Genomic DNA, 16,306 nt, shown 5'->3' with positions numbered 1-16,306 from the left:
GCAAGGTGTTATTGTTTAAAGGCCTATATTTTATTAGAGTCATAAAAACTAATGATTTCTTAATTTTTTAAATTGTACAGCCATTCAGTTTTTCTTTTAGATCACATGGTAAGTTCAGTTTGGTTTTTTTTTTTTTTTTTTTTTTTTAATTTTTCTTAAGTAAAAAGCAAGAGGCAGAGACAGACTCCCGCTTGCGCCCCGACTGGGATCTACCTGGCAAGCCCCCTGTGGGGTGATACTAGGCCCATCTGGGGCTATTGCTCGGAAACCAAGATAATTTGGAGGTCAAGGAACCATCCTCAGTGCCTGGAGCAAACTTGCTCTAATGGAGCCATGGTTGTGGGAGGAGAAGAGAGAGATAGAGAGTGAGAGAAAGAAAGAGAAGGAAGAGGGGGTGGGATGGAGAAGCAGATGGGTGCTTTCCCTGTGTATCCTGACTGGGAATTGAACCCAGGACATCCACATGCTGCGCCTATGCTCTACCACTGAGCCAACCAGCCAAGGCCTAGTTCAGTTTTTTGTGGATGAAATATATATGAATGTTATTAGTTTTTAAATGAATACTTGTGTATCTCTGGGAATGAAGAGGGAGTGCTTTTTCTATAAAATTTTATCAGCTTCCAATTATTGCAGTTATATATTTCAACGTATATATGTATTTTCCTTATAAGGCAGTAAAAAGGTATGTTTCTTTTTTAGATAATGAATAAAAATTTAAAACTATTATTTCTCCATTTGATTACTCTTGTATAATATCTATGAAATTGAATTAGACTATAAAATATATTTGTTTTCAAACCAAAGAGTAAGTTGCAGCTTTAGTTAGTGGGGAGAGCCTAGGCTCTGGATTCAGACAGTCCTAGGTTTAAATTTAGTGACTTAAAACAACAGCTATTTTATTTTCTGCTAGCTTCATGGGTCAGCAATTTGGTCTGGGCTCTGCTGTTGGCTGTGCTTCTGGTCTTGTTTGAGTTACTCACATGAGTTCTCTCATCTGGTAGATGCTCTAGGATTGGAGGGTCTAAGACGGCCATGCTGTAGTATCTGGCACTTCATGCTAGCTGGCCTGGCCTGGTGTCTGGGCTCTTTCTCTCTAGGTTTCTGCTGCTCTAGGATGCTAGCTTGTTCACACTGCAAGTGGCAGCCTAAGAGGATACTGGGACATATCCTCAGAAGTCCTGAAAGGTCACTTCTGCTGCATTTTATATGTGAAAAGAGGTTACATGGCCAACCCAGATTTAAGGGATGAGGAAATAAATCCCAGCTCTTGGTAGCAAGCATGGCAAAATCACCTTGCAAAGTGATGGACTTACTGGAGTGAAAAGAATCAATGGGCAACTGTAAATTGCTTAATATCTTTCTGGCCCATTTGGAAAGTAGAAATAACAGTATGGCTTGAAGAGTTCTTCTTGAAGTTTAACAATTTAAATAGATGAAGCAACAGATCAATGTTTGTCTCTCTCACTCTCTCTCCCACTCCCCATCCTCTCTCTCTAAAATAAAAAAAATTATGTATAAAAAGTACTTAGAAGTATTTCTTAATTCTGAAATTGAATCCTTATTTTATTTTATTTATTTTTTTGTATTTTTCTGAAGCTGGAAACGAGGAGAGACAGACAGACTCCCGCATGTGCCCGACCGGGATCCACCCGGCTCGCCCACCAGGGGCGATGCTCTGCCCACCAGGGGGCGATGCTCTGCCCCTCCGGGGCGTCGCTCTGTTGCGACCAAAGCCACTCTAGCGCCTGGGGCAGAGGCCAAGGAGCCATCCCCAGCGCCCGGGCCATCTTTGCTCCAATGGAGCCTCGGCTGCGGGAGGGGAAGAGAAAGACAGAGAGGAAGGAGAGGGGGAGGGGTGAAGAAGCAGATGGGCGCTTCTCCTGTGTGCCCTGGCTGGGAGTCGAACCCGGGACCTCTGCATGCCAGGCCGACGCTCTACCACTGAGCCAACTGGCCAGGGCCTATTTTATTTTTTATTGTATTGTATTGTATTTGAGTGAAAGAAGGGAAGATAGTGACACAGACTCCCTTATGTCCCCTGGCTGGGATCTACCCTGCAACCCCTATCTGGGTCTGATGCTTGAATCAACTGAGCTATCCTCAGTGCATGGATCAACCAAGCTATATCCTCAGTGGCAAGGCTGATGCTCGAACCAATTGAGGCATGTCTGTGAGAGGAGAAGAGAGAGAAGGGAGAGAGGGAGGAGGAGAGAAGCAAATGGTCACTTCTCCTGTGTGCTCTGACTGGGAATCGAACCCAGGTCGTCCATATGCTGGGCCGACGCACTATCCACTGAGCAACTTGCTAGGGCCTGAATCCTTATTTTAATTGCTGTTTTTTATTATAGACTTAAATGTCATGAGAGTATGAATTCTTTCTTGGTATTAATTTGGCCAAGTAGTTTTAATTTGGGAGACTCACTGGAAGGAAATCCTCTGTGAAATAGCTGTGTAGGAAGAGTTATGCATTTGTATAGATCCAGTCTTCATTTAATAAATAAAGAAAACAATTAACTGCTAATGTCTTTACAGAAACATACATTTTCCTATAATCCTCTGTATGTGTGTGTGTGTGTGTGTGTGTGTGTGTGTGTGTATGTGTGTGTGTAAAACTACTGGCTTGTAGTGTAAGATTTATTATCAGCTTAACTCCTGAAGAGTCTTTTGAGTTATAGCAAACATTTTTGTTTCACTGATGTTTCTTTGCAAAGCCAAGAAAAAATAGAAAGGCACAGAAACAAAAATATCTCACTTTTTATTGTGGTCGGACCCCATCAGAGGCGCTTTCATTAGTGTCTCTGCTGCTTTGTCAGGGACATAGAATGCTTCCTAAATCTGTTCAGCTTTGAGAGCTACAAATATATAGCAGACAATGGCAAAAATGTACCATTGTGAGCGTGTAGGTGGGATAGGAAGCATAATAGACCTCCTTCATCTTTTACCTTTGTATTTAAAAAGTTTCACTCATGACATTTAGGCATTTTAAGAACTCTAATTTAAATACCTTTGTCTATAGAATTTTCTAAGGACAAAGCTTATATTTTTATATTTTTCCCCGAGTAACCAATTGCTTAACATTTTAAAAGGAATATAAAAGAAAATCTTACTTATCCAGCCTAAGAGCTCTATACTTGTATTTAAGATCCTTGTAGATATTTATTTTAGAATTGAATGCTTCAAGTGAGGAAGGGTGAAATAATTAATATTACAGAACAAATGACACTTATTAAAATGGGAAAGACAGTTCTTTGTCTATATTTTGAATTAACTCTCTTGGGTGTCTAGACCAGTAGTCTGCAAACCACGGCTGGTGAGCCACATGCGGCTCAATCAGATTGAGGATGTTTTTAGCAAAGGCCAGTTTAGGAGTACCCTAATTAAATTAATAACAATGTACCTACCTATATAGTTTAAGTTTAAAAAATTTGGCTCTCAAAAGAAATTTCAATCGTGCTATTGATATTTGGCTCTGTTGACTAATGAGTTTGCCGACCACTGGTCTAGACAGTCCTAATAAAGGGACAAATACCTGCACTAGGGAGGGCTGGGCAGTCTGCTATTTATACAATGGACCAGAATAGAAGCAGATGGGTTAGTTAGAAAGTTGTATTGAAACAGGGCTTTCTGAGTCTTTCCTACTCTAGTTCTTTCAAGACTCTTTTTAGATTGCAGAGCCACCTTCAGTCCTAAAGATGTTAGAGTTATTGCTTAAATCACCATCATCATCATTTTTTTGTCCTTGACGTTTATATAGAGAAATACAATATAGCAAGATGAAGCCTGTTATCGTCTTGGTGGGAAACATGATTGATACGATATAATTTTCCCTTTCCTCCATTTGTTCCATCGAGTTCCAAATCCATACTTTGAGATCAGACAGTGGAGGGCTCAAGAGAATGAGAGGAGTGGGGGGGACTTAAGTGAGAATAGGGGAAAACAAAGGGGAGGGCTGGGGTTGGCAAGCAAGAAGCTGGGGTACAGCTTCTATTTTCCTAGGTTATTTGAACATTTTTATTTTTCTATTATGTAAATTCACACTCCCCATTTTATAAGAGGAATGAATAAGTAACCTTTGGACTAAATAGAATGGGGAAACTAACTATTCTAATTATCATCAAGCCAATGAACTATTGAACACTTCCTAATTGTGCAGCCTAATCTTGAAGGAATGTTTCTGCCCAGTGAGCTTTGCTCCCTGCACCGTGCTCAGCATTCAGTTGTGGTCCAGCTTGTCTTGGTTTAGTCAGGGGAACGCTGGTAATTGTAGGGTCCTATGGAACCCTTTTGCACTTTTGTTTCAATTAGATGCTATGGGATTTGCCTAAACATATGTGTTGTTTAGTTTTTATTTAGGATTTTTCCCCCTGGGAAAATGCTTTATTTAGTTGATTTTCTTGAAGAGCCTTATCTTGAGGATGTGGTCCTGAAATTGGTTTTTGGTGTGCTGTTTTTCTTTCATGGAGAATTTTTCAGTGTACTATACTTCACTGCAGTGTTCGTTCAGGCTTCTATGTCTGAGGAGGGTTCTGGAGGTAGTGATGTCTATTATGTTAAGGTAACTGAGTTATACTATAAACATTTCAAGAAAGTTAAGGTTCAGCAGTTATTGTTCATTACACATTTTTAGAAGTTAAAACAAAGAACAGTACGTTGGGATGAATAATTTTTTTAGACATGATTCTAAAGTGGCCAAAAGAACCTTATGAGAAAGAGCTGCCTGTGTTTCTGAAAAAGTCCCCTTGGAAAAGCTTTTATGAGAAAACTGCCCCCGCCGCCGTGTCAGTGCCAGCCCTCCACGCCCACCTCCCTGTGGCCTGCTTACTCCTTACATGTCACTGTCTCTTTCAGAGTCGCCAGCCTTCCTCACTAGCTGTGCCCTCTGCAGTGTGAGTTATACCGGCTGGCTCTCTTTTTATTCAAATGACGTCATCAGTGTTACCTTCTCAGAACTCTCCAAGTCACCTGACCTCACAGTTTACCCCCAGCATTCCTGTCACATCTCCTTCCCTGTCCTCACCAGGTGGTTTCTGGTTTCCCTTGGTTGTTTGCCTGTCTCTTTTCCATTAGAACATCGCATTCCATTAGCAGAGAGACCTTGGTATGATTACGGCTTTGGTGATGGCTATGGTTTCCCTGGTGTGTATTTTATCCCCAAACTCATTAAATAAGTTCAGCCTTGTACATGGCAAACATATTCCAATAAAGTGGTTAAAAAAAGTGGCCATGGCCGTTATTTATTGCTGTATCCCTAGTGCCATACATCCCGTGTGGTGAGTGCTTCATAACGGTTTGCATATGCAAACATGGAAGGTATCATCCTTTTTTTTTTTTTTTTTTGCTGTAAGGACATCTAAATTTATGACGTTGAAACTTCTAAAAGATGCTCTCCTTTTTATATCAAAGATTTATTTTCTTCAGATGATTAGAAAAATAGCTTAATTAGTGGAAAGCACTGGACTAGAAATCATAGAATAGGATCCTCCAGTCATTCTGCAGTTAGCTGTCGTTGCCTCAGGGTGGGCAGACCCTGCAGTCCCCTAGCGCCCCAGGTTCTGCACAGGTGGCGTAAGAAGCAGTGCTGACACTTCATGTGATGAGGCTGAGGGGGTCGTGGGGCAACACTGTTTGGGGGCTCTAGACTCTGTTAGGGAATTTTGTCTTTACAAGAAAAACTACTGGAGGCTTTTAAGTGAGGGGGAGCAGGTGATATGGAAGGGACTGATAATGATCGTGATGTGATTAGGTTTCCATTTTGGGAAAATCACCCTGTTTGCCATATGGAGCACACGGGAAGGGGCTGGAATGAAGACGGTCAGACCCTCTAGTAGGTGAATGCAGTCGTCCCAGTGAGGCATGGTGCTGACTTCACTTAGTCATGTTGGTGGGTGTGGAGCTTAACAGGTGGGTGTGAGTAATAATGGAGGAGGTGAAATCACCAGGTCTTAGTGATAGAGAGGACCAAGAGGAAGGAAGACTGATTTCTAGATGTCTGTCTTGTACCACTTGATGGATCATGGTATTACTTACTGTGCTGGTGAACTTGGGAAAGGCTCAGATTTCAAGAGGAAGAACATGTTTTTGGTTTGGAACATGGAGATAGTTTTAGGACACTAAAGGAGAATTGTCAAGAAGGTAATTGAATACTTGGGCCTGGCACATAGGGAAGACTAGATTGCAGAAGTTTGTGAGTCATTTCTGTATGGATTTTAACTGACATGTCATGAATATGAAGTGTTTTGTAGACTATAAAGGGCTTCAACTTGTGTTTGTAGTTTCATAATTTTTGGTGCTATTCAAACCAGGTGAGTTTTCTACTCATCTTTTAGTGGGTGCTTTAGTCATTTTTTTTCCTGTTAAACATTTATAAATTTTTTCTTTTTTGAATTACTTTTGTACCTTACATGTAATTATCATGACATTATTGCAGTATGTTATGATTATGTGCATGTTTCTATGTCTTTTTTTTTTTTTTTTGTATTTTTCTGAAGCTGGAAATGGGGAGAGACAGTCAGACAGACTCCCGCATGCGCCCGACCGGGATCCACCCGGCACGCCCACCAGGGGCGATGCTCTGCCCCTCCGGGGCGTCGCTCTGCCGCGACCAGAGCCACTCTAGCGCCTGGGGCAGAGGCCAAGGAGCCATCCCCAGTGCCCGGGCCATCTTTGCTCCAATGGAGCCTCGGCTGCGGGAGGGGAAGAGAGAGACAGAGAGGAAGGAGGTGGGGGTGGAGAAGCAAATGGGCGCTTCTCTTGTGTGCCCCGGCCGGGAATCGAACCTGGGTCCCCCGCACGCCAGGCCGACGCTCTACCACTGAGCCAACCGGCCAGGGCTCTAAATGTCTTTTTATACTGTGAGGTCAGTTGAAGAAAGTGAACTGCCTGAGGCCAGGTCTCCTGTCTGCTTTGTTTCCTATGATATATCTAGCACCCAGTATTTGGCTTGGCACATATCAAACAATCAGACGTATTTGAATGTTGAGTGAAACGTATTTGAATGTTGAGTGAAGTATTTCTATTGCTTTGTACATCGTTGCTCAGTAACTTATTATTGACCAATTAAATTTTCCAAATGTCTGGCAGTTATTTATTAGTTACTTTATGAACATATAAAAGACGAAACTCTCTTGTTGCTTCTCTTTATCTATTAATATGTTTTTCTATCTTGGGGTTCATTCATGGACTCCTTATTTGTAGAGATCAATGAACCCCCTGAACATTAGTGTAAATTTGTCAGAATATGTACTCATGTATCATTTTTAAAAGAAGATCCACTGCTTTCATCAGATTCTTTTTTTTTTTTTTTTTTTTTTTTTTTTTTTAGTGAGAGGAAGGGAGACAGAGAGACAGATTCCTGCTTGTGCCCGGACCAGGATTCACCAGGCAAGCCCCCTAGGGGGTGATGTTCTGCCTATCTGGGGTTCTTGCTCCATTACAACTGTAGCCATTTTTTAGTGCCTGAGGAAAAGGCCATGGAGCCATCCTCAGTGTCAGGGGCCAACTTGCTCCAATCGAGTCATGGCTGCAGGAGGGAAGAGAAAGAGAGAGAGGGAGAGAGAAAGAGAGAGAGAGAAGGAGAGAGAGAGAGAGGCGCACGAGAGGGAGAGGGGTGGGGAAGCAGATAGTCACTTCTCCAGTGTGCTCTGACCAGGAATTGAACCCAGGTCTTCCACATGCCAGGCTGACATTCTACCATTGAGCCAACTAACTGGCCAGGGCACTTTCATCAAATTCTTTTTCTTTTCTTTTCTTTTTTTACAGAGACAGAGGGACAGACAGGAAGGAGAGAGATGAGAAGCATCAATCATTAGTTTTGCGTTGCAACACCTTAGTTGTTCATTGATTGCTTTCTCATATGTGCCTTGACTGTGGGCCTTCAGCAGACTGAGCAACCCCTTGCTCAAGCCAGCGACCTTGGGTCCAAGATGGTGAGCTTTGCTCAAACCAGATGAGCCTGCGCTCAAGCTGGTAACCTTGGGGTCTCCAACCGGGGTCCTCCGCATCCCAGTCTGACGCTCTATCCACTGTGCCATCACCTGGTCAGGCTCATCAAATTCTTGATGCAGACCATGACACCAGCATTAAGATTCATGAATTAGATACTTTTATTCAGCATGACTCCTTGGTTTTAAGCAGTTTCATGGAAGTTTTTTTTTGTTTGTTTTGTTTTGTTTTTGATAATATATCAGAAGTTGCCTTCAGGCTAAAGCTGGTCATCAAATCATTTTAGCTGTTCTGTTGAGTCCACCCCTTAAATATAAGTATTTTAAATGGATTTGCAGGTATTTTAAAGTTTCCTTGTTTATTTACATCTATACATTTCTTCTCAGGAGACTTTCTATTATAAGTATTGTATAAATGAAGCAACTGATGGATTCATTTAGGTTAAAAAAGTCTTGATTAGACCTTTTAACAGAAAAGAGATTAGAGGTTAATCTGCAAAATTTTTTAATACTGGTATTCTCTGCATGATGGAATTATAGGTCATCTCTATTTTCATTTATAAACTTAAATGTATTACAGATTTTCCCCACTGAACATACATTTCTTTAAATTTTTAAAAAATTTTATTATTTCTGAAAAAGTTTTGAATTTGCAATTGATATTGATATGAGGTATCACTATTAAAATTTTAAAGTGATTTCTTTTATGTCAATTTAGAGTTTAAGGAAGTTAACATCCTCTTGGGTCAACCTCGGGAAGTAACTTCTTTGTGTTAGAGTGCTGCATTTATTCTCCAGAAACAGCTGGATTTCAACTCTACCATTAGTGCTTAGGCATGCTGCATTCTGACTGTGATGGATATCTCCTTTTCAAACCAAGGCAGTGCCCTCGTTAGAAATGTATTCATTAGAATAGATGGTATACGTTAATGCTCCTTAAAACTCTTACTGCTTCTTTTTAGAATGCTTTCATTTGATATCATGGGACTTACCTTGTAAGTATATGACTGTGGACTCACCAAGACATGTTGAAATGTCAGTAGCTTCATTTCAACCCAGAGAGAACTGAGCCATCTTGTGCTGCATTTCCTGTCTTATTAATGGGTCTGCAAAGGGCCTGGGTGGGAAGCATGAAATATAGTTTAAAAGTTTATACATCAACCAGATATATTGGACCATGTGTCAAAAGTGCATGAAATACACAACAGATGAGAGAATACTTTAGTATAATGATCCGTGATGGACCTATAACTCAGCTTTAACAGTTATTAACCTATGGCTAACCTTAGGTTATCTATATCCTGACCCACTTGATTATGTTAAAAAATCGTTAATTCATATCACTTATGCTGACACTGAGAGATTGCATTTCTTTTATTTTTTATTTTCATTTGTGGTAAAAACATACAATTTATCATTTTAAGTATTTTAAATGTGCAGTTGAGTAGTGTTAACTATGTTGACATTGTTGTGTAATTAATTAATCACCAGATTTTTTCCATCTTGCAAAACTGAAATACAACATTTATTAAACAACAACCCCACATTTCCCACATTTCTCTAGCCCCAGGTAACCACCCTTCCACTTTTCGTTTCTATAAATTTGACTAATAGATACATCAGATGAGTGGAATCATATAGTATTTTTCTTTTTGGGACTGGTTTGTTTTACTGTCCTCAAAACTCATTCATGTTGTAGCATGTGACAGAATTTCCTTCCTTGTTAATGGTTCAGTGATAGTCCACTGCATGCCTATACCACAGTTTGTTTATCCATTCACCCATCACTGGACGTTTGTGTTGCTTCTAGTTCCTGGTTATTGTGAATGCGTTGCTATGAACCCGAGTTTGCTTTCAGTTCTCTCAGGTATATACCCCAAAGAGGGACTGCTGGGTCATATGGTAATTCTATTTTTAATTTTTTTGAGGAACTGCCATTCTGTGTTTCGTAGTGGTTGCATTTTTCATTCCCATCAATAGTGCACAGGGTTCTAATTTCTCCACATCCTTGTTAATACTTATACATATAAAAAGATGCTTAACATTCTTAATCATTAGAAAAATGCAAATCAAAATCATGATGAGTTATAACTTCATACTCATTAGGATAGCTACTATCAAACAAACAGAAAATAGTGTATTCTTCATATTTAGCACCTTTCAGACATGATATGCAAATATTTTCTCCCATTCCATTGGTCGCCTTTCACTGTGTTAATTATATCTTTTGATGTACAGAAAGTTTTACGTTTTATGTTCCATTTGTTGATTTTTGCTTTTGTTGCCTGTAATTTGGTGTCATATTTAAAGAATCATTGTCAAACCCAATGTTGTGAAGCTTTTCCCTGTATTTTCTTTTAGTTTTATAGATGGATCTTAAATTTAGGTCTTTAATAAGTTTGCATTATTGCTGTATATGTATAAGATGACTTGACTCTTTTGCGTGTTTCTCTAGCACCATACATTGAAGAGACTGTTCTTCCTCATTAAGTGGCCTTACCATTTCTGTTGAAGATCGTTTGACCATGTATATTAGGATTTAATCTGTGAGCTCTCTCTTCTATTTCATTGATCTACGTGTCTTTTTGCCAGTGCCACACTGTTTAAATTACTGTGTCTTTGTAATATGTTTTAACATTAGGACTTGTGAGACATCCAACTTTTTTCTCCAAGATTATTTGGCTATTTGGGTTTGCTTGAGATTCAATATGAATTTTAGGATAGATTTTTCTATTATTGAAAAAAAAATGAAATTTTGATATCATGTTGCATCTGTGGATCACTTTGTATAATATTGACGTATTAACAACATTAAATCTTCCAATCCATGAACACAGATATCTTTCCATTTATTTGTAACTTCTCTAATTTCTTTCAACAATATTTTGTGATTTCAGTGTACAAGTCTCACTTCTTGGTTAGTTTTATCCTGATTATTGTATTTTTTGGATGCTACTGTAAGCGAAATTGCTTTCTTGATTTGGTTTTTGAATTGTTCATTGTAAGCATATGGAAACACAATTTTAATATGTTGATTTTGTATCCAACAACTTTGCTGAACTTATTAGTTCTAACAGTTTTGCTTTCTTGTGGAGTTTTTAGGGTTTCCTAATGTACATATAAGGTCAGATTATCTGCAAACAGATAGTTTTACTTTCTTTTCAGTTTGGATGCCTTTCCTTTTCCTGCCTAATTGCTCAGGTTAGCTTCCAGTACTGTGTTGAATGAAAGTGGAGGGAAGGGGCATCCTTTTCTTTTTTCTGACTTTAGAGAAAAGATGTTCAGTCTTTCACTATTGAATATTATTTTATCTGTGTGCTTTTCATATACAGCCTTTGTTATACTGAGATAGTTTTATTTCTTGTTTGTGGAGTGTTGTTTTAGTCATGGGAGATGTTGAATCTTGTCTGATGCTTTTTCTGTGTCCATTGAGATGATCATGTGATTTTTGTCCTTAATTCTGTTAATATGATGTATTATGTTGCGATTTTCAGGTTGTAAATCCAGTTTGGTCTTGTAGTGTATAAATAATACTTTTAATGTGCTTTTGAATTCATTATTTTAATGCAGCTATCAGACATGGACAGTAAACTAACAGATAAACACTTGGTATAATTGCAGATACTGATAAGCACTATGAAGAAAAGCAAAACAGGGCAGGAAGATAGAAAGTATAAAGAGTAGAGGGGGGCTGAGGCTGCTTAGATATAGAGGTTTGAGAAGCCTTCTAAGGAAGTGATGTTTGAGGAGCACCTGAATGAAGCTGAGGGAAGAATTTGACAGGCACAGGGGTCATAAAAGGTGGGATTTACCTGGAGTTCTTAGGAAATAGCTGGGAAGGAGGGTGTATGAGTAGGAACAGGAGATTACTCACAGGGGTTGGGGAGGCTCAGGACATCTGGAGTCTAGGACAGCACATCAACACTGTCTCCTGAGCCTTACTTAGCACGAACAGCTCCTTACATGGCTTTGAATTCCTGTTACAGGGTTCCCATTTTCTTTTTATTTCCTTTGCCTTTGCTGTCCTATTTCTAGAAAGAATGCGCTTGCTTTGTTAACCGAAGGACAGAGCCTGAGTTCTATTCCAGATTTCCTTTGAAGAGGGGTGAAATACTGCGGGGTGGAGTCTCTGGGTTCAGCCAAGAATTCATTGTGATGTCTAATGTGATTTGAGAAAAAACAAATCATTGTTTCAGAAATAATACATTATGGTGTGTGACCTTATATAGTTTATAACTAGACTATGGGTCTAATCTTTTTTTTTAAATAGTAGGAAATGGATTTCTTGATGATGTTTGTAACAAGTATTAACTGTCAGCATGATCTCTAGTATATAGCTGTTACCCCTTCATATAAACACTTGCGTTGGAATGTTTTGCATTTTTATAAAACACTTTCCAAATCTGTCTTTTTGGAGGAAGTAGATATTATTTTCATGCTGTTGCAGTAACTAGAAGGTACAAAACACTCTCTGGCCCTTGATAATGCAAGAAATGTTGGTGCACGTATGCTAAACGTTATCGAGACTGTGGAGACATTATGTGCTTTGTCCCCAAATGGAATTTTATTTACTATCAAACTCTGTGTTTAATATTCATTTGCCTCCTTTGTATTTAATTAGTTTGTTTCTTAATCCCTGAATCCTGATAATTTAATTTTCCACTGATAAAATATTTACTTGTCATATCAGGCAGGGCGCTAAACTTGGAAATTAAGAGTACCAAGTTAAATTTAAAATTTGTTGAAAAGTATTCATCATAATGCAGTCTATTTAATGTCTTGGCAGTGCCTCTGGCTCTTCTCATTTGACGCGTGAGGAGACAGACTGGCAGCAGTCAGAAACTGAAACCTGATTGTGTGCAGAAGGCGCTTGATGGGGCAGGAAGGAAAATGGGGAGAATTTGAAAGTGTTACTGTGTGTGCATGTTTCCTTAAATTAAAGTGTGACACATCTGCTTTAAATAGAATTTTTAATTCTGTTTATCAAGGCTATTATAAGTTCACAAAGCTGATCCTAAGACTGAAGCTGGTTTTAGATTTTATTTTGTGGAATAACCACGTTTGACTCTTAACAATATTGCTATAATGTCATGCAAGTTGTTTTGATATTATAAGGATGTTTTACAATATGGTTGAGTCATTGGTCCCCCCATAGACCTGCAACTTATTTCTCAGAGGAGAAGCATTTACAGTATATTCTTAGCTGCTGCGTTCTGTCACTCAGCTGTGAAGTCCTATGGAATCTAAAATAGAACCTGGCCAATGGGAGACAGTCTCCACACTGTTCACGGAGGACTGGGACGTGGACAGTTTTGTCATGCACTACAGCGTCCGTGTTGCAGTGTTGAGGCAGCAGGATGCAGAGTGCACTTCAAATTTTCCACCGGAGTGCCTGAAAGGGACAGTTTTGAAATACAGCTTCCAAAAAAGAAATAGGTGGAGTTACAGTACCTGACTCAGGGCTGCTCTGACTCATTCGGCACGGCAAGGAAGATCGTTTTCAAGCGTTATGAAGGCGGAGAAGGATCCCGAAGATGAAGAAAATATTGTTAGATATCCAAGCTAAGTGTAGCACAGCATGAGGATTGTAGAGCAGGAGGAGTTGTAAAGAGAGGAACGAATCACTGGTCAGGAGTTTGTCTGCGGGCTTGCTTTGTGAGCTACAGAGATTTGTAACTTAATGCAAAGTAGTTTGCTGTTAGCAACAAGAAACTAAATCCTGTCTATGATGAACTGTTGGTTTTCTTGTGCTCCTAAGAACAAAGTAGGTATCCCTGTCGTCCAGTGTAACAAAAGATTCTCTGTGAGGCTTTCTGAACTGTATTCATTTAAAATGTACTCCTGTTTTATTAATTTTGTTGTCTTTGTCTTATTATAGTCTCTCTGATCTATCTGATTAACAGATTGGGGTTAAAAATAGAAAATAAAAGTTCTTGTTTCTTTTTCTGGCTTTAAAAAGCACATAATAGAACCTTAATAATTGAGTAGTATTTCTGTTAATTGACAGTGGAGCAAAATGGAAAATAGTGGTTAGCGGAGTAGAAGTGACAATCACATGATGATGTGAGACTCTAATTACCTTTGTCTTTTAAAAAGCCTTTTGGATTTTATCATTATTTTTTAGTGTTTTAAATAGCTGCTTTCTCCACCAGCAAATTTACTTGGAAATACAGTTGAGATTGTTTTAACTGCAAGGATAAATTAATTAGTTTAGATCAAGTATTTGTGTGACTTAATCCCTTAGGCATTTGAAAACACAGAGCCTCCTAAGCCTACATGTTCTACCTACCACTCTCCAATTCAGTCAGGAAACTGTTTTCTTTTAAAGTGAAAGAAAGGGGGTATCTAAAATGCAGTTTCGACTTTGAGCCAACATGTAGGGCTGTCTCTACTTGTCCTGGTCAGTTTGACTATTTGCAGTTAGAAGGAAGTGGGTTCATCTCTGAATTTGATGAACTCAGAGACAACAATTCTGAAATCTGTGTAGGTGCTTGAACCAGATTCCATTGAAGTACTACATTTCAGGAGTGGGTAAAAAATTTAATGTATTTAGTTTTTGAATGTTTACTTTTAATATTAATTTTTAATTGGATTTATTGGGATGATACTGGTTAACATAATTACACAGGCTTCATATTTATTTTTCACTTCAAGTATTCAATAAATACATTGCTTATTTAGCTAGAAAATGGGTGATGTATTTTTGGATGTAAAATAATCATACTGGTCAAACATTTAGAGGATATGCTTCATATAAATGATTTATGCCCCCTACCCCCTGAGATTTGGTATAGTATTTGCAGACATAGGATTTACTTTTATCAGTTAAGTAAAAAATATATGCATCTTTTTTTGCTCTAGAAGTAATTAATACTGGATTTAACACAGAATTTAGCAATAAGACAACTGTATATTTTAAAATGCTAAAATAATCCATATTTTAGTCCTGGGTTCTACATTTCTGCTTGTTAACAGAAGATCCAAGCTGACTGGCTCCAGAATATCTTGAATATATTAAAGTTCGCCTTGATACAATTAAAACATATTGTAAGAATTGCCTTTGCTCTTCCTTTTAAATACTTGTGCACTGAGCTCTTGTTAAAATAAAAAAATATTTAACAAAAACAGTGTATTTTGATTGTAAAAAAGAAGGTAGAAACTGTAAAAAAGAGAAAGTCAGCTGTAATACAATTATGTTAGGATTTTTAAGTAGTTAATACTTGAGAATCCTTTTTAAAGTATTTTCTATGTAGTAATTTCTTTTTATCCTAATATAAGCATGATGAATTGCTTTGTCTATTGAGTGTGTGTGTTTGTGTATGTAATTTGCCTCCATAATTATATTTCCAACAGCAGAGGTGGATTTAATGGGGCGTGCAGTGGGTGTACACCCTGGGTCCCGACTTCTGAAGGGCCCCGCAAAACCCCAACTTTATACTTTTTTCTAATGATACCAAGTCTGGTTTCATATGGCAATTTTAACATGAATAGTACATAACATTTTTATTTATTTAAAAATATGGTTAACATGTATTTTTACTTTCCCCATTTCTCTCTTTTTTTTAAGAGGCCCAATATTTTCTTTTTCTTCTGGGGCCTCAACCAACATTAATCCACCTCTGTTCAATAGTACCTTTTAAACTCTATCAAAAGATTTTGAGATATATGTAACCAGAGCCAGATCCACCAACATGAGTGAGAAAATAGGAGAGCCACACTGATTTCAGAAATCATGAGAAGTCACAATTAGCTACTTAATTCATTCATGTTCCTGGAGCCTTGACTTTTCACATCTGTTCATTGGGGATGATAATTTGTTTACTAGGGTTGTTTGAATAATTCATGCCTGCCAATAACTGACTTCCTTTCTTTGTTCTGAAGGCAAAAAACAAAAACAAAAAAAACACAAAAAAGCGTGGAGACCATGAGAAACATGCGTTTTCTCAAATGTCTGATTTAAAATATTTCTTGTATATCATGTGTTTTGGAAAGGTCTTTTTGTGAGAATAGCACCGCAGGGAGGAGGAAGTTTGGGATGCAGTTGGAAAGCTGGTGGTATATTACACAATACTCCTTGTCCTTTCTTCTTTGGAAAGTCTCACTAGTCTAGTTCATACAGTATGCTATGTTTACTTTTTTTTTTTAATTTTGTAGCATGCAGCAGATTGGAACAAATACGATGACCGATTGATGAAAGCAGCAGAAAGAGGAGATGTAGAAAAAGTGTCCTCAATCCTTGCCAAAAAAGGGGTCAATCCAGGCAAGCTGGATGTGGAGGGCAGATCTGTGTAAGTATTGCTGATGATAATGTCCTAAAGGGAGTTTGGAAGGACCTTGGGATACTGAAGCTTGTGAATTGTGGTTAT

General features: G+C 38.5%; 1 protein-coding gene across 4 annotated transcripts in view; it reads left to right on the top strand.

Annotated features, from left to right (window-relative positions):
* UACA (uveal autoantigen with coiled-coil domains and ankyrin repeats) overlaps window positions 1–16,306 on the top strand; it is a 106,143-nt gene that overhangs the window by 35,135 nt on the left and 54,702 nt on the right. For 3 of the 4 annotated variants that reach the window (XM_066387927.1, XM_066387930.1, XM_066387928.1), the window contains exon 2: window positions 16,095–16,228. In XM_066387927.1, the coding sequence (XP_066244024.1) occupies window positions 16,095–16,228 (134 nt within the window). Of the gene's footprint in view, window positions 1–13,650; window positions 13,705–16,094; window positions 16,229–16,306 lie in introns of those variants that run through there. The other variant, XM_066387929.1, reaches the window with a different exon arrangement.

The sequence above is a fragment of the Saccopteryx leptura genome, chromosome 6, assembly GCF_036850995.1.
Source record: "Saccopteryx leptura isolate mSacLep1 chromosome 6, mSacLep1_pri_phased_curated, whole genome shotgun sequence".
NCBI classification, from domain to species: domain Eukaryota; kingdom Metazoa; phylum Chordata; class Mammalia; order Chiroptera; family Emballonuridae; genus Saccopteryx; species Saccopteryx leptura.
The sequence above is the reverse complement of the archived record's forward strand: the minus strand, read 5'-3'. Positions and strand labels throughout refer to the sequence as shown.